Genomic DNA, 21,371 nt, shown 5'->3' with positions numbered 1-21,371 from the left:
AAATTTGGCATGGGTTGCTTATGTAAACAAAAAGTTATGAGGGCCTAAGCGCGAACTGCACAAATAGCCCAAAAAAGGCTCGGCACAGAAGGGGAAAAGGCCTGGCAGAGAAGGGGTTAATCAGAAGGTTAGTTAGGAGACTCACTGAAGATGCTTGCTAAATATTAACAACAGTATGCTATTTCTATTCCACAGTTATTCTTGCTATTGATTTGTACTTTAAGTCTAGAATGTGTAGTTATCCACGCATTGATTAAATTGAGATTCTTTAGAAGAGTCGGTCAACCAGTATTGTTTCTGTATGTTTATCATTTGATTTTGAGACTAAGTTATGTGATATTAGCATTGTTAATATAGGAAAATAAACATTATAAATTTTACATAAAGGTATGGTTATTCATGGCCAAGGGGTCATGGTGTGTGAAAATTACTGACTCCCACAATTATTGATCCCATTGATTGATAGTGTTATTGATTGGTACTGCATTTTGAGGCCGATGGTGGGAACTACTCTAAGTGCAGACAAAAGGTCCATCACACCTCTCGCGCATCCCCTTATAAATTAAGGATAAGAAACCCAATAAGGTAAGATGGGCTTACAGAGATAAGAGCCCTCGCTTGCCTCCCAGCCCTTCCGTGTTGTGCTCTCTCTGAACTGGCAGCGTTCATTGTTGTGACCCCCTGCATGTGTTTGCGGTGTGTGTCACAGAAGTAATAAGAAAATAATCAGTATGAGGTTTAGTTGCAAATGTCATACATCTAAAAGTATCTTACCTTACACCCTGATGCTTGTCCTTCAAAATATCTGTTCATTTATAGCCTCTTATCACTTCTTGCAGCTGCTCCTTAACCTGTGTCTTTGTGAATTTAGACCAAAAGGTGGATCCTGAGCTGTTCAGTGGGGTCATGATAACACTGAAATCTTTAACAGACTATTACGTGATGGATAACTTAATTAATATTGATTGTTAATTCTAAAAATACTTCAATGTTCCAAAAGATATGGAGACTGGTTGATAACTGTATTGCTATATACATATAATGTGTTTATCAATTGCATTTATAGTAATGTAATTTGAAGTCTATGACAAAGGGGGGAGCTCTTGTCTGCTCCTTATTCAACTTTTCTTTCTTCTAGCTACAAGATTCCTAGTTATTATATGTATATTTTAATTCAAGTATGGTATTTTAAAGTTTTAGGATTTTCCTGGTATATAGATACCACTAATAAATAAAATATGTTTTTGTCTTAACTTTGTAAAAATATATCAAATAGTTTGAACTTAAAAACACATATTGATTATTAATATCAAGGGGGATCTATGAATATATATATATATATATATATATATATATATATATATATATATATATATATATATATATATATATATATATATGACAATCAAGTGGCCTTCTATATCTAATTCAGATCTTATGACCTGTAGGCTGTGCAGTCCCTCTAAAATGATAGCAGTGACACTGCGTATCCTGTAGGTGCATATGGAATTTTGATATCTTGTACTCATTTGAGCTTCTCTTTCCAATTTAACCTACTTTGTTTTTCAGAGCAGATAAGTGTGTCTGGCAAAATTATGAGTTAGCAACTGAAGTCATTAGGTGTTGAAATATGGAGCCACAATTCCTTAGGTTGAGAAGCACATTCACATTCAAATTCATAATATTTAGCAGCAGCATCCGAGTGAAATGAATTCTCTTATACTGTGATATCTAACATGTTTTAACAAGATGGTTTTACTCATTTTTCCACCTGTTTTATCTCCCCTACCACCATCTGCCCATCATGCTCCTTCCTTCCACATCCCCGTTCCCTAAACAATAATCCCTTCCTCAAAATCACGTGGGGCATGTGGAAGAGCATGCTGAATCTGATTATCACTTTTATCACTTCTCATGATTTTCCTACAGTGGATTGGATGCCAGGGCATTTTGCTGGAGTGAGAGATGATACTACACTTCACACCTGTGCCCATTCAATGAGAGCTATAGAGATATGTTTATAACCCATTCTATCAGCTGCTCCTCAAATATTGTTTGATGTTCAACAACGTAATACTTGGCTTTTAATACATACCAATGCCTGACAGTGATGCTATGGATTTCATTGTCCATTCATTCTCTAGGGCTCGGAATATGGTCTATGAATCTTCATGTTTCCCCCACTTGTTGAAACACATTAAACATCCTCTTCCAAAGCACTGTTAGATTCACAACAATGATCAATGTGGCAGATCATTTACATTTCTTAAATTTCATTGGAAAGCTCATATCACCTTCTGCCTTTGGCATCAAGGTCAGACAGCAGAAGATTGAGAAAGTCTAGCCAAGTGTGGTGGTAATACTTATTTTTTCTTTATCCAGCACAAGAACATTCTCCTTTGCAAGATTATCCTGCAAGAATAAATAAATGTTCTTGGAGTCCCACCTTTCTTTGCGGCTTAAAATTATACTTAGTGGGCCCAGGTGATGGTTGGAATGCCTGGGAGGGTTTCTTTTTCATTTTCCAGGTTCCATTCTTGTAGAAACCCATCAATCTTCTTGATGATACTGCTTTCCTCTTAACGCCCTGATATTGCCACAGTTGTATTTGAGCTTTTTTTCTGTCTACTTCAAACATTTGCACATCATGAGCAATTTTCTAATTCCTCTTGATTTTTATACTGTCCACTTCAAACATTTGATATCGTGAGCAGTTTTCTAATTCCTCTTTTTAAGCTTTTAATTCATCCTTCTTGTGTTTTGTAGGTTGGCCCAGTCTAGTAGCTTATCATTTAGTCATGCTTTCATCCATTACAATGCTGGCGTCTGTCAGTGCTCCAGTTTATTTCTGATAGCTGCTTTACTTTCTCATTTGAAAATTCAAAGATGATCCCGTGTATTGTTTAAGTGGTGTTGAGATTGTTAAATTCATGATGCATTTATTTAATGGACAGTTCAGTCTGTGTTGGATTCGGACCGAAGATAGAACCAGGGTTATTTGTCCTTCCTAGTCTTGTCGATGGTGCCCGTGGTCCATTGCTAGTTCTTACCACTCTGAATTTCTTGTGAGCCTTGTGAGGCAGAAGTATCTGATTAACCACTGGATTCATGTAGATCACTTTTTTGAAAATACAGCAGTAGATTGTTTCAGACGTCTGTATGTGGAGTTCTGACATGTTGTTTATTAAATTTGCATCACATTCTTCTTTTTTTATATCTTCCAACCTGGCACATTCTTTAAATCTCTTTTTTGCATACTACTTTTGCTTTTTTAAGGGTGTCAGATTTTTCAGCTCCTGGCTGACTTTGCCTAGACTGCCTCTTTGCAGCATTAGTGACATTCTGAGGTGGTGTTGAAGACTGCTTTGTGTGATACCCTCACTCTTCAATCAGATTCAAGGGGCTGCAGCTTCCTATTTCTGCTCTTCTGTAAAATAGGGGCAGGGGTCACAGAAGTGATGGTTTCCTTTTTGCTGAATCTCCTTATCAATAAAATACTGAGATTCAACTGAATTCTCTGATTGTCCAAGCTGCAAACTCTATGATCAGACACAGTGGTTTAGTGAGAGGACTCATAGTCGTCTTGTAATTCAGAATCATTTAGACCCCCCCTAGTGTCAGTGTTTGACTTTTGCCTGATTTCAGTATTGACCGAATTCTCTTGGGGTGTTCCATTTTGCTCTTTGTCAGCATTTCCTTAAGCTTCATAGTAAGTTGATAGAGATGTTTTAATGGCTTGACAATTGTGGGGGCTAAGAGTTGTTTAACTTTCTGACCACATCTTGCTGACTTTAAATACATCTACACCACATCCTGTGGTGGTTTCAATTTCAGTTTCTTCTTCAGATCTCAGTGTAGTTTCATAGTAGGGGTTCAGGCCAAACATACATCTGATTAGCTTCTTTTTCTTTAGAACTCCTCTTGCTAAGCCCCGTGAGGTTTTACACAGGCTTCACGGTTGTACCCCACCTAGGGCCAAAATCTTCAAATTTATTGATCTTATTGGCCTTTGGTTTGCCCGAGGGCATCCCTTTCTCAGATGATCCATATTTCTGTTTCCATATCTGTCTTCACAGGACCATTGTCTGTACATATTGAGTATTTAGGAGCAACACTGTTAATGAACATTCATTAAAGTCTCTAAGTCAATGGCTAGTAATATTATAAGCTTGTTCTGTTATAGCTCACCTTCATGCAGCCCTTTAATGATCTTTGAAAACCTTAGTGTTTTATGAAATTCAGGGCATTCTAATAGATGGTATCCATTCTGGAGAGAAGGAAGAGGTGGGAAAGGGTGAGTTTAATACAGTACAAACAAGTACCAACATACCAGTCTCATCTATTCCTGGTGCTGGCCTTCTCCTCTCCCCAACACCAATCCTGGTAGAATCTTCATGAAGTCTTCTGTTTTTGATTCTTGCTAAAGCCACCGCAGTGACTCACTCCAGGGCAGTGAGATCAGCTTGTGAAGCTCAAATGTGGAGGTTTCAAGTCTTCAAGTACCCACAGAGATAGAGGCATTCCCCTGAGCTCAGATTCCTTCACCAACTGGTGGTGCTACCCTTGGTATTTTCTCTACAGTGCAGGGGCTATGTCCCCTGCCCTCAGCTCTGCAACACTTACTGACTGCATTTTTTGCTTTCTGTGATGGTTTCTCCTTGTTGTACTGCAGCTGTACTGCAACTCATCTTTCCATACGATGATGGAAATGTTTCAGTGACAGAATGCTACCAATGACAAAGGGATCCTCTATCAATATCAACTAATTCATTGCAAAACATATGTCTCACTAGTGATTCACTGCAAAGCATGTAGGTCTGGTGATGCCAAACCTATATCTCATCAGTGATTACCTTGCTCTTTTCCATTTTTATACATTTAAAACATCATTTTGCAGTTTTGTGGGCTTTGTCTTCTTTGCTGTTGTCTTGGTGGTATTCATGGTATTTATGTATGACTTTGCAAGTGATTTAGGCCCACGTTTACAAATGTTTTGCACTGGTGCAAAGTCACGCAATGCAATGCAAAATTGTGTGAGGGTGCTTACTTTCCAGTGTGAAGGTGCTCTTTTCTCAGAGCACATAGCGATCTGCACTTTGTGCTACTTCACATCAATAGAGTGTTATGAGAGAAAATAACCTGCCTGTGCCATTACGCCTCCTAAAACATTAAATGAAGGGGTGTTTTTTTCTGTAAGAATTTTTTTTATTTAAATGTGGTGCACGATGAAATATACGAGTAAAGTGCACAGAAGAATGCAATGTTTCATGTGTGCTGTATTATATCATCGTTTTGAAAGAATGTTTTTGTTACAATGCTTTAGCAATAATATTCTTTATAATCATTATATATTTGACATATGAGACTATAGAATTTATTTAACCTGAAGTATTTGTGCCTAATTAGTTTGGCCAGAGTGAAGGCCCATATATTTTTTCTGTGTTCTAACCATCAATGTGAAGTTTACTTTTTGAATGTTTTTTAAAACTGCAGGTGTCAGGATCTGAGACCGAGTTATTAGGGAGCTCATTGTTTGGAATAATAGGAAACGCCAAGTGGAATGCTTATCGAAGATATTAGGAGTATCCTGGGCTGCCACTGTAACTCTTGTGAAATTCTAAAGAGCGAGGGTGTACCAAGGTCGATGCTAAAACTTCAGAAGGTTAATGTGTCAATTATTGTTAGAAATGGGGTTTCTAGTTGGCAGAGATATGCACCCCTTTCCAAATAGGGACCACAATCTTAGTCAGAGTAAGTCACACATAATCCAAAGTATCATGTGCCCACCCTCTGGTAGCTTGGCACTGAGCAGTCAGGCATAACTTAGAAGGCAATGTGTAAAGTAATTGTGCAATAAATCATACAGCAACACAGTGAAAACACCACAGAAATACACAACACATGTTTAGAAAAATATAAGATATTTATCTGGTTAAATTAAGGTAAAAAACAATAAAGATTCAATAAGCACAATTTGAGATATCACTTCTGCAAAATTAAAAAGAGTCTTAAAACTTAGGAATCAACAGTTGTCTCTGTTTTGTGTCAAAAATCACAGGCACCGAGACCGCAGAGGAGGAGATGCGTGGAAAAATAGGGTGTGCGCCAGAATTTCCGGCACAGCACAGACGATGTGTTGTTTATTTCCACCCTGCAAGGGGCTTTGCATCAATTTCCAGCATGCAGTCTTGGTTCCTCACTGCGATGCAGAGATTTTTTTGATGCGCAGGGATGATGCATGGAAATCCTGGGTGTGCAGGACAAAGTCACAGGTGTTGCGTCGATCCGGTAGAATTTTGTGTCGCACAGAAGGTGCTGCATCGATTCTTCACTCGGGAAGTCGGGCTGCATGCTTCTGGTTCAGTTGAGCATCGATCCGGTAGGGTTGTGCGTTGAATATCCGATCACAAGTCAGGCACTGTATCGATTCTTCAGTTGGGAAGTGGGGCTGCATCTTCCCGGTTCGGCTGTGCAGTGATTTCTTGGTTGCACCACGGCTGTGCATTGTTTCCGCCAGGCTGTGCATTGATTTTTGGTGCACAAGGAGTTCCTTGAAGGAATGAAGTATTTTTGGCCCTTAGACTTCAGAAAACAGGAGGCAAGCTTAATCCAAGCTGTTGGAGAGCACTTCTCAGCAAAGTCAGAGGGCAGCAGGGCAACAGCAGGGCAACAGCAGGGCAGCAGTCCTTCTCAGGAAACCCTGGATTCGAACTCTATGCATCAACTGTTTTTCCTCATTTTCTGTGCTATTGCTATTGAATGGTGGTCTTTTGCATGTTAAAGTTTCATATTGTGTGATGTTTTGATTCTCCTTTATTTATTCTGTACATTCATACTATGATTTTGAGGCTCATATATGTAAGATTAACTTTGAAACTAAATAAAGCCCTTTGAACCATAAGTTGGTTTCCGGAATTGAATGTGCGACCATCGAGTTACACTGTAATTCATTTGAATAATTTGCTCCATTATCTCTTCACACAGAGAAGAACAATTCATCAGACCCCGGAATTTAGAAGTAGGACCTAGTGCTGGATCAGTTACTTGGGTAGTATTTCAGTGGATCTGCATAAGCACTGATAGTTTGTGATGCAAAGCACAATTTATAAAGATAGCAGGGCAAGGTTTGCGTAAAAAATGAGTGCCTCCTTGAAGCAGGAGCTAATAATGAAGAAAGGTTTTATTTCTCCAAACATTTCTCACAATGCATTTGAGCTACACTATATAGCACACATACAATGTGTGGAATGTTTCAGAATTTGTCAAAGCATATGTTTTTGTACTGGAAGGGTATTCTTCAGTACGAATCCAGTGCTAGACAGCATGCACTCATCTCTGTAGAATGGTTTAAATGTGTGTGGTGCTAAGCAGCAGAAGCCTATTTTTGTACAATGCAGCACACCAACTATGGTTAATTTTGAACAGATTATTGATTGCAAAACTTGGCAAGACTCACCATTAACAGGGTATTTGTACCTAAGTGAGTTTGATGTAACTGTGAAACACCAGAACACTGCAACTTTTTCCTTTAATTGCTTTCTGGTTTCTCATTGAGACTTTGACAAGACTTGATCAACTGAAGGGTGTCTTATTCATATTTTCGTATTGTTAACTACAGAACATTAATCCATGAGTGCACAAAGTTGGCTCTGTATATACTGTCTCAAAGTGAGAGATAGTCTACACAGAGTCCAAGGGTTCCCCTTAGAGGTTGATAGTGCAAAATTAGATAATACTAATGCTCTATTTGTGGTAGTGTGATCGAGCAGTAGGCTTATCAGAGGGTAGTGTTAAGCATTTGTTGTACACACACAGGCAATAAATCAGGAACACACACTCAAAGACTTAACTCCAGGCCAATAGTTTTTAAATAGAAAAATATATTTTCTTAATTTATTTTAGAACCACAAGATTCATTTGAGGTAAGTACATAAAATGCAAGTTACTTCACACGGGTAAGTATAGGACCTTGATTTAAAACAGTAGTATACACAGATTAGGTTAAAATGTCAATAAGCTTTTTTTAAAGTGGACACTGCAAAAATCAACAGTTCTTGGGGAGGTAAGTTTGGGTAGGTTTCTCAGGTAAGTAAAGCACTTACAAAGTCAGTTTCCTGGGCATAGGCAGCCCACCTTTGGTGGTTCAAGGCAACCCCAAAGCCACAGCACCAGCAACATAGAGCCGGTCAGGTACAGAACTCAAAGGAGGGCCCAAAACACATAGGCGCCTATGAAGAACAGGGGTGCTCCGGTCCTAGTCTGCTTACAGGTAAGTACCTGCGTTCTCGGGGAGCAGACTAGGGGGGGGATGGGTTTGTAGAGCACTTGGGGGAGACACCCAAGCCCACAAAATACAACCTCAGAGGCACAGGGGCAGCTGGGTGCAGTAGGCAAAGTAGGTGTCAGGTTTGCTATTGAAAGCAATGAAGGGACCCGGGGGTCACTTAGGCAATGCAGGCAGGGCATAGGGGGGCTTCTCGAGCCAGCCACTGACTGGGCTAGGATGAGGGCCACCTGCTGGTCACTCCTGCACTAGTAGGTGGTTTCTCTCCGTCCTGGGGGCTGCGGGTGCAGTGCCTGATCCAGGCGTTGGTTCCTTTGTTACCAGGCAGTCGCTGTCAGGGGGAGCCTCTGGATCCTCTCTGAAGGCATCGCTGTGGGCTTGCAGGGGGGGGTCGACTCAGGGTACCCAAGTTGTCGTAGTCACCTGGGAGTCCTCTCTGCGGTGTTGTTTATTCTGAACTCGAGCCGGGGGCGTTGGGTGCAGAGTGTGAAGTCTCACGCTTCCGGCGGGAAGAGTGAGTTCTTTGAAAGCTGTTTCTTTGTTGCAAAGTTGTTGCAGGTTTTGAACAGAGCCGCTGTTCTCAGGAGTTTCTTGGTCCTTTAGGTTCAGGGCAGTCCTCTGAGTCCTCAGAGGTTGCTGGTTCTTGTCGGATGCGTCGCTGTGCAGGTTCTTTGAGTCTGGAGACAGGCCGGTAGGGCTGGGGCCAAGTCAGTTGGTATCTCCGTCGTCTCTGCAGGGCTTTGAGGACAGCAGTCCTTCTTCTTTCTTCAGGTTGCAGGAATCTGATTTCCTGGGTTCAGGTTCACCCCTAAATACTTAATTTAGCAGTGTGTTTAGGTCTGGGGGGCAGTAGCCAATGGCTACTGTCCTTGAGGGTGGCTACACCCTCCTTGTGCCTCCTCCCTGAGGGAAGGGGGGCACATCCCTATTCCTATTGGGGGAATCCTCCAAAACCAAAATGGAGGATTTCTAAAGGCAGGGGTCACCTCAGCTCAGGACACCTCAGGGGCTGTCCTGACTGGTGGGTGACTGCTTGTTTTTCTCATTATCTCCTCTGGACTTGCCGCCAAAAAGGGGGCTCTGTCCAGGGGTGGGCATCTCCACTAATTGGAGTGCCCTGGGGCATTGTAATACAAAGCCTGAGCCTTTGAGGCTCACTGCTAGGTTTACAGTTCCTGCAAGGGGAGGTGTTAAGCACCTCCACCCAGTGCAGCCTTTGTTTCTGTCCTCCGAGAGCACAAAGAGGGTCAGAAACTTGTCTCAGTGGCAGGCTGGCACAGACCAGTCAGTCCTGCACTGAAGGATTGGGTAAAATACAGAGGACACCTCTAAGATGCCCTCTGTGTGCATTTTTAATAAATCCAACACTGGCATCAGTGTGGGTTTATTATTCTTAGAAGTTTGATATCAAACTTCCCGGTATTCAGTGTAGCAATTATTGAACTGTGGAGTTCATTTTCGACAAACTCCCAGACCATATACTTAATATGGCCACACTGCACTCACAATGTCTAAGAATGGACTTAGACACTGTGGGGGCATATTGCTCATGCAGCTATGCCCTCTCCTGTGGTATAGTGCACCTTGCCTTAGGGCTTTAAGGCCTGCTTGAGGGGTGACTTACCTATGCCACAGGCAGTATTTTGTGTGCATGGCATCCTGAGGGGGATGCTATGTCGACTTTGCCTTTTTCTCTACACCAACACACACAATCTGCAATGGCAAAGTGAATGTGTTAGGTGAGGGGCCCCTTAAGGTGGCACAACACATGCTGCAGCCCTTAGGGACCTTCCCTCATCACAGGGCCCTTGGTACTACTGGTACCTTTTACAAGGGACTTATCTGTGTGCCAGGGGTGTTTTGCCAATTGTGGAAACAATGGTACATTTTTAGTGAAAGAAAACTGGTGCTGGGGCCTGGTTAACAGGGTCCCAGCATACTTCTCCGTCAAGTCAGCATCAATATCAGGCAAAAGGTGTGGGGGGGAGGGGGGACTGCAACAAGGAGCCATTTTCCTACAATGAGTGATTCATTTAATCAAATTCACAATGATATGCATAGGAAAAGGGGGAAATTGTAGATGTTCATAGTGCAAATTTAGATCGAATCTTTACCTTTCTGACTTCTGATTTAAGCCCAACAGGCAGTCTTGCATATTACATTCAACCAGAGATCCAACCACTTTCTGCTATTGGCCCTGCACATTCTTCCAGTAATCTGCAACCACCGGGCTTGATCACCCCACCATGTGTTAAATAATCATTGCTGGCAAAGCCACTGGCCAATTTAAGGATAAGAGGATTTTATCAAAATGGAACACAAAAAGAGGTTTTATCAGTACTTGACAACAAATACGCAGCCTACGGATCACGCTGAAACTCAAATTTCGAGCACATTTCAATTTCCTAATTTAAAGGACTGGAAAGTAGGGGTTATAAGACACCAGCGGTTTGAACCTTCAGTAGCAAGTGAGCTCAGCCAAGTTGAAAAGAGGACACTGAGGACATGGTAGAACATCTTTGATAGGCAATTAAAGCCACAAACCGCTTGCCGTTTATGTTGTTAATTGCCTTGATTGCTCCCAATTAAAATAACAGCTGTGGAGGAGGTTTTTGATGTGGATGGGACATTTTATAATAGAGTAAGAAAGTGCTGACATGCTCCTGCTCTTAATGGTGCATTACTGATAATGTGTTGATGGGATTGTTTTTGCACTTTAATGGGAAGTTAAATATATCTACAATTAAGAAATCCACATCAACTTGATGCTCATAAGTTCCATAAGGGAAGAAATGGAAAGCCAATCTTATGATTAGTTGCATGTTGATGAAAAGGAATGATATTTGATATTGTAGATAATGATGTGACAAAAGGATAATATACAGAATTAATCAAATCAACATGAGCTTATGAAATAGATTAGAGGGAAGCTGTGAAATGGAAAAGCTGGTACAGAGGACAAACAATGCTTTTGTTGTGAGCATGATAAAAATAACAAGATAACCAGCAAAAAAATATATCTTCACAAGATGCTCTGTGTGAATATACGTGGTAAGGAACATGCCTTTCAATAAAGTGTGCCTGAGCATCATTTACAAGACTAATCAGGAATTCGTTGGAACTGAGCACGCTCAGGGAAACCAGCAAATGGTTTCCTACATTTTGCTGTGTACTGAAAAGGAGAGGTTGCAGTTTCAACTTTCTCCAATGAAACAGCAAAGAGACACCTTTATGAAATCAACCACACTCACAAGGTCTGTTGGATAGATATTACACAGTGCGTACACAACCATTTACATATGAGATAATGCACTGTCTACTTTCCAATCTAAGTATATTGCAAATGGCTAGGAGTCCAATATCCTTTTAGCCTACAACAGAGGATATTTTATTCCTTGTAATACATGGTCATACCATTTCTCTTTCCAGACATGACCCACATCTTTGATCCCCTATATGTGTGAGTGCGTTTGTGCGTGTGTATCATGCACAGCGAGATGCTTTTATTGAATGAACTGTAGCCCTGAAAAAAACAGACAGCCTTTCATGTCTGCTTTGTGCTAATTAGTGGAGACATAGTTAATTTGAGCTGAAAGCTCCTTTCATTGTTTAAGCAGCAGTTATAATTCTGTTGGCTAAGGCAGGAAACACTGATGACACAACTCAACTGTAATACATTTTTGAAGTGGAGTAGCTTTGTAATTTTCTAACAATGTTACAACTCGACTGTAATAAGAAAATTAAAGGCACGCTTTTATAAATATAGTTCAGGCTTCCATGTAAAATACGGCTCCACTTCTCTGCCCTTTATTCAATTGTTCTTTATGTTGTTACAGCATGCTGGAAGAGGGGCCCGGAGGTTGGTCTGTGTCTGGGGAGGTGGAGTTTGAGGGCTAGTTGGTTGTTCTATTATTGAGATCTTTATCTGTACTTTGTCTCCTGAATGCACCTGGTATTGATTCTTGTGTTATTCAATCCCACCAAATTAGTATGTGATGATATGCCTTCTTTGTGCATACCAATAAAGTTAGTTTCCAAAAGTATAAGAGTATATTGATGACAGCAATCCGTGTTCAGGAAGTTTAGCCTTTATTGCACGTCTCCTCTCTCAAACAACTTTTCTCTCTCTCAGCTCTCCTCGCAGATTAGAATCCTAACCAACATTCTAAAGCAGGATTATTGCTAACTGTAGGAATGTTCCAAAAACACAAGGAGGAAGAAGACAAAGGGGGGATATGGTGACTAAAAATACAATAATATAACACACCTTCCCCCCAATGTTTTATGAAGGAAATAAGTTGACCTAAAGCACAGTCACAGATCTTTCTTCACGGTTTATGAGAGAGATGTATCATAAAAACATGAAAGAAAATATTGTATAATAACCTTTCTAAATTTTGAGTAATCAAAATAAATGATATATGCGACGACATCACTGATTAATGTTGTAATCTTTGTGCCATACAAGAGATTTTAATTGTCTTTTGCATATGATTCTATCATAATCACCCTTATCATTTTTTGTGGTAGTGTCAATACTAATTGGTTTTGATGGTGGGATATGCTTGACGAGTCTTCTATGCTCCAACTCTGACCATCGTACATCATGGCTATGTTTTGCTTGGTTTTGAAATACACATGGGTTAAAAATACTTTAAATCCTGTTGTCTTCTTCCCACTAGTTTTTTGACATACGCCCAACCTCCTGCCTTCCACTGTTGATGTTTAGTACCTTGTTTATGGTCATAATATGCTTTGTATTTGGCGTGGTGTCATGCAATTTTGTTTTCTACTGTAGATGCATTGTACTCAATTCTGTCTGCTCTCCCCAACCAGGTAGGAAATTGGTTAGTACAAGGCCTCCTGCCTCTTAAAGAGGAGAATGGTGATATTCCTGTAACTAAATTGGGAGTAGTGTGGTATGCCCATAGAATGCCCTGTATTTTTTTTTCGACATGTAAGTGGTTTATGCTTGCAAGTTGAATGCATTCTTTTATTATTCTAATGTCTAACTGTGTTAAGAATTCTGTCATAGACAATGACATTGATTGTACTCCATTATCAGTAATGGTAGTAGATAGTATGCCTTCTGTGGTAAATGTGTTTCTTAAGATGTTTATATGGGAATATGTTGTAATCTGGTTGACCATGCTGGTAACAACCAAACAAATGTGATGTAGTATCTACACACCTAATACTGGACATGTTGAATAATAAACCATAACGACTAAATATTATGAGAAAACTTTGTTTATACATATATATAATAATTATTACATAAAATCAAAGTAAAGGTAAATTTAGAAGCGTGGTCGTAGAGTATCTTGAACACAAGATAATTGGGAATGGGGTATGAATAAAAGTAGTTTGGTAGCACTGGACGCTGACCAGGAGGAGGGCACGTCCCTCCAGGCGGGTGCTGTGTTTAGCAGTAACTTACTATTTGAAAGCACCTGCTGTAGAGTTCCTTCTGTGCCCACCTTTCAGGGAGCAATAAAAATGTCAAGATACCTCTTGTGATTATTGTTCCTGCTAGAGAGAGAGATGGAGTTTTGTCAGTGGTTGTTTTAAGCAGCCATAAAGTAGCGCAGAGGGTTAATATGCATGCTGCAAAGAACAGATCCGTATTTTATGTGAATAGCTAAGTGGATTAGTAAAGCCAGCCTTTACCAGCACTTTAAAATAAATGAAATGTATGTGAAAGGGGGGCTGTGGAGAAATGAGGGACACTTTTGTCGGGTAGTAGTGAGAGAATCCAAGGAGGAGGAGGTAATGGGATGAGGTGCCAGAAAAGATTGCCTCACCAGGCACTGAAGCAGGCCCTGGTACAGTGCATGGTGGATCGGTAGTTTCACAACTTCCATTATAAGTAGATGCCTATAAATCCCACCATACTTACTTCTGTTGGAGCACAGTCACTCCTATGACTTGGAGCCAACTGATTGCTGGGATGTGATGGGCTGCGGCAACAAGATGCTTTTTATATAGTTGTAGAAAATAATGTAATTAATTTATTTAGATTTAATGTCAAAACAAGGACTGGATAATCATTTGAATCAATACATGTCTTACTGTGTGCTTGCTTGTACCTTTTCCTCAGAAAAGATAAGAAAGCAAGTTGTTGTCTCGCTTTTTTTGTTGGCTTACTTAAAGAGCATAGGCATTCACTATGACTAGGCAGCAAGTCTCTAATGTGACATGTTTATTCTATTTGTCTGCAGGCTGCATTTTCCTGTGTTTGTGAGGATGAATTCATGGGCCCTTTCTGTGAGGAATTTAATGCTTGCAATAGCAAACCCTGCCAGAACAATGGGACCTGCTCCGATGTTAAGCAATATCACGATGGCAAGAATTTCACTTGCACTTGCCCTCCTGGTATGTATCAATATACTTTTTGAAATATTAATTTATTTATTCATTTTTATCTATACATTACTGACAGCGGCAAGACATGACATAGATATGGGGTGGAAGACGGGCAATGCAAATGATCATATTTGGGATAAATGATCCTCTAATGTTCATTAAAAGGATACTGCATGTCACCAATGAGCTCCAAAGATGTAAAGATGTGCAAGGCCACAAGCCAAGTACCTTTATTGGGTGGGAACTACGAGGTGGCTTGCAATATCCCTAGTTATGTAAAATAAGTGGGTAGATTATTCCATATAATTTAATTGCTAGCTGTCAAGTGGCCCAATGTCATGTGTGACACCATTGGCTAGTCCTGGGTTTTTGGCTAACAACAGTTCAAATGCTGCGTTTTAATGTCCATACTTTCCATATTGAAAGCAACCTTATGTGTCCCGGAATGGAAAATCAACAGACTAAACAGACAGGACTGGCAAAAAGTTGTAAGATGTGTCACATCCTTTCCTTTGCTATTTGAATTGTCCTTTATCAGCAGAGCACAACTGAAACAACATCCAAGAATTGAATGATTTTTAAACGAAGGTGTCCTAGAAACAGATGTAGCTGTCTCCCTAGGTTTATGTTTTCCATCAAATGCATGATTAAAAATACATACATACATACATACATATATGCGTATAGGAGCTTTCGATCAGAGCTCTTCACCAATTACTGTAGTCAAGTATCCTTCGCGTTTTGCTTCCACCTACCACAGCATGCAGTAGTTGGTCAGCTCACTTCATTCATTGGCTGTCTTGCTCTATGATTGACAGCATTGGGCTTGATCACACTTGCTCAGCCACCACTGTGCCCGTCCTGCTGTACAACGCCTTTATTTTTATATTTTTTCAATTTTTGTTGCTTATTGCATATGTTTACGGAACAATATAAATTACAGAATCATCTTGATTGTCAAGGCCTGACTATTAGGCTTGCAAATGCTTGTTTTTTTCTTGAGAGCTGGTACTGTGCTGCTTCTGTCTGTAAGCTGCCTAAAACAGCCTACAGTCTCGAGGTAATGAATGAAGCTGAGGCATGGCATCCTCTGGCACTTTCACTGTGAGGAAGTAAGAGTGTGTTTTACGAACTGCTACCAGCAAACAAAGGCAGAGTTTGGGCTGACGTGCACCAGCTCCCATCACGCAGAGTGAAAATTGCTGTGTTATCGGAGCAAGGTGAAGTCATTGGTTGTTTCTAATAACTTATTCAGTGACTAGCTGGACCATTTAGTTTTAACGATTTTAGGGGCCCTGGGCCAAACATATTTTAGGGGGTCGTGTTGGGAACAGTTTTGAATTTATAATCCAATTTCAGCTACTGCTTGCCCTCTTTGGCGACAGTGCACAGACAATTCAAAATGTGATAACATCTAATATTCAGGGCTAGTGATGTGTGTTTTTAATATTGGAACACAGCAGCTCCTCACTAAAGTACTGAAAATAATATCTGCGACACTTCCCCACCCCTCAAAAGTGAGGTGCTGTTTTGAGCCAAAAGAAACCTTTTCATGGATGGAGCATGTAACATAAACACATAACTTCGCTGCAAAATGTATGTAATACGCTTTCACATATGACCCACGTTTAAAATAAATCAAAAGAATGTAGTATTTAAAATAATATGTTTAAGAATTATTCAAGGTTATCAGGACAAGACTCTGCAGAACAGGGCTGGCTCTATCTGGGGGCCCCACTGAAAGGCTAGGGCCCTGGGCCAGAGCCCCCTTTGCCCATGACTTAAAATGTCTCTGATTATATGCGTGTCCTGAAGTCAGGTTGCGCCTGTAACAAGAAAAAATAACGGGTTTATAAGCTTTTAAAGCTCTTTGTTACATTATATGATATATAGTGAGGGCACGCAAAGGCAACCAGAGGACTTAGGAATCGATAGAAGGTGGGGTGCATGGTATGTGTGAGTAGCGACTGTCAGCATACTCTCCTGGCAAGTGCATGGATTTTCCAAAGTCGTCGAAGAGGGGGCATGCTTCCCTTTCGTTGACTTTGAGGTGCTTTGTTTCGGGAGACTGACTGAGAATCCCAAACATAGCGGTTATATGTTTTTGGCAAAGTCCAAACAAGGGAAGGGGAACATCTCGGGAAGCTGATGGCATCTGTTTTAGTTGATTTCAGGTGGGAAGCAGTGTTGTACTGGCTTGTCCAGCACTCTGGCGCTGCTAGATGGGCCCGCTTGAAAGTTCAGTGTGTGGGCCAGGTTTATTGGTTTATAACAACCACACACTGGCCCAGGTGTCAGCAGTCCCGGTTCTAGCGGGTGGGCCAGGCCCACCCAAACATGAACTTTGGCCCTTAAAGTAACAACAAAAGAGGCCACAGATAAAGCACCTGTTAAGTGCTTCCTCCAGGTAGGCAAATGTGATATTTTTCACTTTTGTTTACTTTAATTATCAGTCAGGGGTCAATGAGAAATCTCTTGAACACATTTTATACTGCTTTGTGTTAATAGCTTTTTTACTTGTGTACTGATAGGGAGAAAAATACCACCTTTAGATGATTTTCCCTATTTTTCTACTGGCTGAGACAAAACTCTAGGGATGCCCATGAAAACAAAACATCCAAGTGGCGACCTTAACTCATGTCTGAGGCAAGCTACTGTGGGGGGGTGTGCGTTGGGAAGAGGAGAAAGGGGTTTTACCTGCCAATGATGCAGAAGGTGCAGTGGCACCAGAGCCCAGGTTGTAGACTACCTCCAGAATTGTCGAAATTTGGACACATATTAGCCCACCCAAACGCACCCTTTGCCCATCCAGATATAAGTTCCTGGAACCGGGCCTGGGTGGCAGTGACGGAGTGCTCAAAAGTCCAGTCCAACAATAGCGGGAAACACTTGTGGTTTGTTTGAACAGTTGGTGATTGTTCTGTGATGACCAACAGAAGGTGGAAAGAGACATCAAATGGTGGTTAATGTTTATGTATAAGCCAGGGTATAAGAAAGGAAAAAGGAAACAGGTATGAGTCATTTGAATAGTGCCTGGTGAAGATCGGAGGCATGTTGGAAGTATCCTAAGTAACGCAGAGAAGACTTATAAGACAGCATTAGGCTACAGAACAGATGAGAATATGGCGGTGCCCATTATGGTTTTACCAAACCCTGTTTTTTCAAAATTATAGCATCTGTGTGAGGTTATGGTTTGAATACTGTATGTAATGACTTGCAGGTTAGTTCTCTGAATGGTTGGTTTATGATGGCCAAATCAGCAGGAAGGCATATGTTAGAGGAAAAGCAATGGTGCCAATTCAATATTTTTAGATATCATTTGGACCCTTGCCTCGATGCTTAGGCTTTCGTATAGGGCCCCATCGTGGGAGCTATCGCAAGCCATTTAAGATGGACTGCAAGTTGGAATCTTTGAGACGTGCAACACTAAGAATAGAGGGGTGGATAACCAATAGAAAGCTCAAAGGTTAAAATGAAAAGAGAGGCAGTGGGTCTGTGAGGTGGAAAGTAATTAAGGACTTTCAGAGGAAATAGTACTGACTGCATGATACAAGGAAATTAGGAAAGAGATTTGTAAGTAGTTTATACAATGGAAGGATGGTTTCCTAAAAACACAACTTTCTGGCAATGTTTAGAGAATGGTTTGTATGAACGAGACTAAATGGGAAGGCTATCGTAGCAAGTGTTAGTCTGTATCTGTCTCTGGTGTGTCATTCAGTGTCTAGAAGCGAATGCATCCACTCCCGGGATCTGTGTTGTACCTCCTGGTGGCTGCTGCGTTTTCCACATAATTATAAATCTGTAGCATTTGCTACATTATTATTGTTATCTACTGCATAATCTGAAGATTCTAACACAAATATTTATAGCTCAAACAAATCAAAAGTTACTTAAAATGTAACATTACATGTTGCCATACAGTGGAAGACCCTGGACAGGAGTACGGTTGATTGTATGGGAGTGGGTTGAATTGGAGTGAGGTGGGATGGATTGCAGGATAGACTGGACTGGAGTGGGGTGGACTGAATTTGGGTGGGATGGGTTTGATTGGGTGGAGTTGGGTTGATCAGTGTAGACTGGGTTAGAGTCAAGTAGGTTAGAGTGGGGTGGATTGGATGTGATGGATTGGAGTGGATTGAAAGAGGTGGGTGGATTGGACTGGGGTGGGGTGGATTGGATTTGGGTGGGGTGGGGTGGGATGGATTGGATTGGGGTGGTATGGATTGGTATGAATTGGAGTGAGGTGAATTGGATGGGGTGGATTGAAATGGGGTGGGGTGGATTTGATTGGGGTGTGTTGGATTGGATTGGAGTGGGGTGAGTTGGATTGAGTGAGGTGGATTAGATGAGGTGGATTGGACCGAAATGGGTTGGAGTAGGGTGGCCTGGAGTAAGGTGGGGTGGACTGCAGTGGGGTGGTTTGGATTGGAGTGAGGTGGATTGGCTTGAGTGGGGTGGATTGGGAAGGGCTGGGGTGGATTGGATTGGATTGGATTGAGGGGCATTCAATAAGATTGAGGTGGATTGAGTTGGAGTGAGATGAGATGAGGTGGACTAGATTGAGGTGGGGTGGGGTAAATTGGAGTCGGGTGGGTTGGATTGGAGTGGGATGGTTTTCTTGGATTGCAGTGGATTGGATTGTGCTGAGTTGGATTGGAATGGGTTGGATTGGATTGGATTAAAATGGGTAGGTTGGATTGGAACAGGATGGATTGGTTCGGAGTGGGTGGGTTGGATTGGAATGGGCTGATTGGATTGGAGAGGGGTGGGTTGGACTGGGGTGGGTGGATTGAACTGGAGTGGGTTAGGTTGGAGTGGAGTGGATTGGACTGGGGTGGATTGGACTGGAGTGGGTTGGATTGGACTGGTATGGAAAGGGGTGGATCGGATTGGAGTGGGGTGAATTGGGATGGAGTGGGTGGATTGGATTGGCGTGAGGTGAATTGGTTTGGAATGGGGCGAATTGGAGAGGTACAGACTCCTATGGATTCTACTGGGATAGATTGGAGTGAGGCAGATTGGAGTGGGGAAGATTGAGGTGAAGCAGAGTGGAGTGAGGCAGATTGGAGCGAATTGTTTTGTATTGGAGTGGGTATGGATTGTTTTGGATTGGAATGGGACAGATTCTTTTGAATTGAGCTGGGTGGATGCTTTTGGATTTCTTTTGGATTGGAGAGGGGCAGATTCTTTTGATTAGAGTTGGTGTATTATTTTTGATTGTAGTGGGCAGATTCTTTTGGATTGAAGTGGGGCAGATTCTTTAGGATTGAAGTGGGGCGGATTCTTTTGAAATGGACTGGGGAGCTTTTTTGGATTGGAGTGGGGCAGATTATTTTGAATTGAAGTGGGGCATATTAGAGCAGGGCACATTGTTTTGGATTAGAGTGGAGTTGATTGTAGTGGATTCGATGGGTGTGGGTGGATTAGGTTACAGTAGATTAGATTGGAGTAGAGTGGATTGAATTGCAGTGGGTGTGGTTGGACTGAATGGGTGGACGTGGATTAAGGTGGGCAAGGTTGGATTGGAATGGGGTGGGGTGGACTGAACTAGCCTGGGTTGAATTGGTGTGGGTCGATTGGAGTGGGTTGGATGGAACTGGAGTGGTTTGGACTAGACTGGAATGGGGTGGATTGGAGTGGGATTGATTCTGGTGGAGTGGAGTGGGTTGGGGTGGGTGGATTTTATTGGAGTGGTGTAGATTGGATAGGTGTGGGGTTGATTGGAGTGGATTGGGTGAAGTGAATTAGTTTGGAGTTGGGCGAAGTGGAGTGGGGCAGACTGTTCTGGATTGAAGTGAGACAGATTTGAAGCAGATTATTTTGGATTGGAGTGGAGATTGATTGTTATGGATTGTTTTGGATTGGAGTGGGGCAGATTCATTTGAATTGGACTAGGTGGATTATTTTGCATTGGATTGGGGCAGATTATTTTGGATTGGAGTGGGTCGGCCTCTTTTGGATTGGAGTGGGGCAGATTCTTTTGAATTGGAGAGGGTCAGCTTTTTTTGGATTGGAGTGGTGCAGATTCCTTTGGATTGTAGTGAGTTAGATTGGAGTTGGGTAGATTCATTTGGATAGGAGTGGATTATTTTGGATTGGTGTTGGGCAGACTGGAGTGGGGCAGACTGGTGTTGGGCATATTGGAGTGGAGCACATTGCTTTGGATTGGAGTGGGGTAGATAGTGGTGGATTGGATTGGAGTGAGGTGGATTGGATTGGATTGCAGTGACTTGGATTGGAGTGGAATGAATTGGATTGCAGTGGCCTGGTTTGGACTGAATGAGTTGGATTTAATTTAATGAAGGCTGGGTTAGAGTGGAATGGAGTGGGGTGGGGTGGATAGGTCTAGACTGGGTTGAATTTGGTGTGGGGCGGATTGGACTGGAGTGGGTTGGAGTGGATTATGGTGGATTGGAGTGGGATAGAATGTGGTGGATTGGATTAGGGTGAGGTGGATTGGATTGTGGTGTGGTAGACTACATTTGGGTGTATTGTATTGGTTTGGGGTGGATTGTATTGGGGTGGGTTGGACTGGCTTGGAGTGGGGTTGATTGTGGTGGGTTAGATTGGAGTGGGGTCGGGTGGATTATAGTGGGGTGGATTGTTTTGGATTGGAGTGGCACAGATTGGAGTGGGGCACATTGTTTGGTATTGGAGTGGGGTAGATTGGGTAGGTGTTTTGGATTGGAGTGGGGCAGATTGTTTTGGATTGGAGTGGGGC

The 21,371-nt window shown here is 41.8% G+C and overlaps 1 protein-coding gene across 1 annotated transcript in view; it reads left to right on the top strand.

Annotated features, from left to right (window-relative positions):
* Positions 1-21,371, top strand: part of DNER (delta/notch like EGF repeat containing) — a 1,195,805-nt gene that overhangs the window by 699,589 nt on the left and 474,845 nt on the right. Inside the window, exon 6 of the mRNA XM_069213419.1 lies at positions 14,506-14,659. Coding sequence (XP_069069520.1) covers positions 14,506-14,659 — 154 coding nt within the window. The remainder of the gene's footprint in view (positions 1-14,505; positions 14,660-21,371) is intronic.

The sequence above is a fragment of the Pleurodeles waltl genome, chromosome 11 (assembly GCF_031143425.1).
Source record: "Pleurodeles waltl isolate 20211129_DDA chromosome 11, aPleWal1.hap1.20221129, whole genome shotgun sequence".
Lineage (NCBI taxonomy): Eukaryota > Metazoa > Chordata > Amphibia > Caudata > Salamandridae > Pleurodeles > Pleurodeles waltl.
This window is presented reverse-complemented; position numbering and strand designations above follow the sequence as displayed.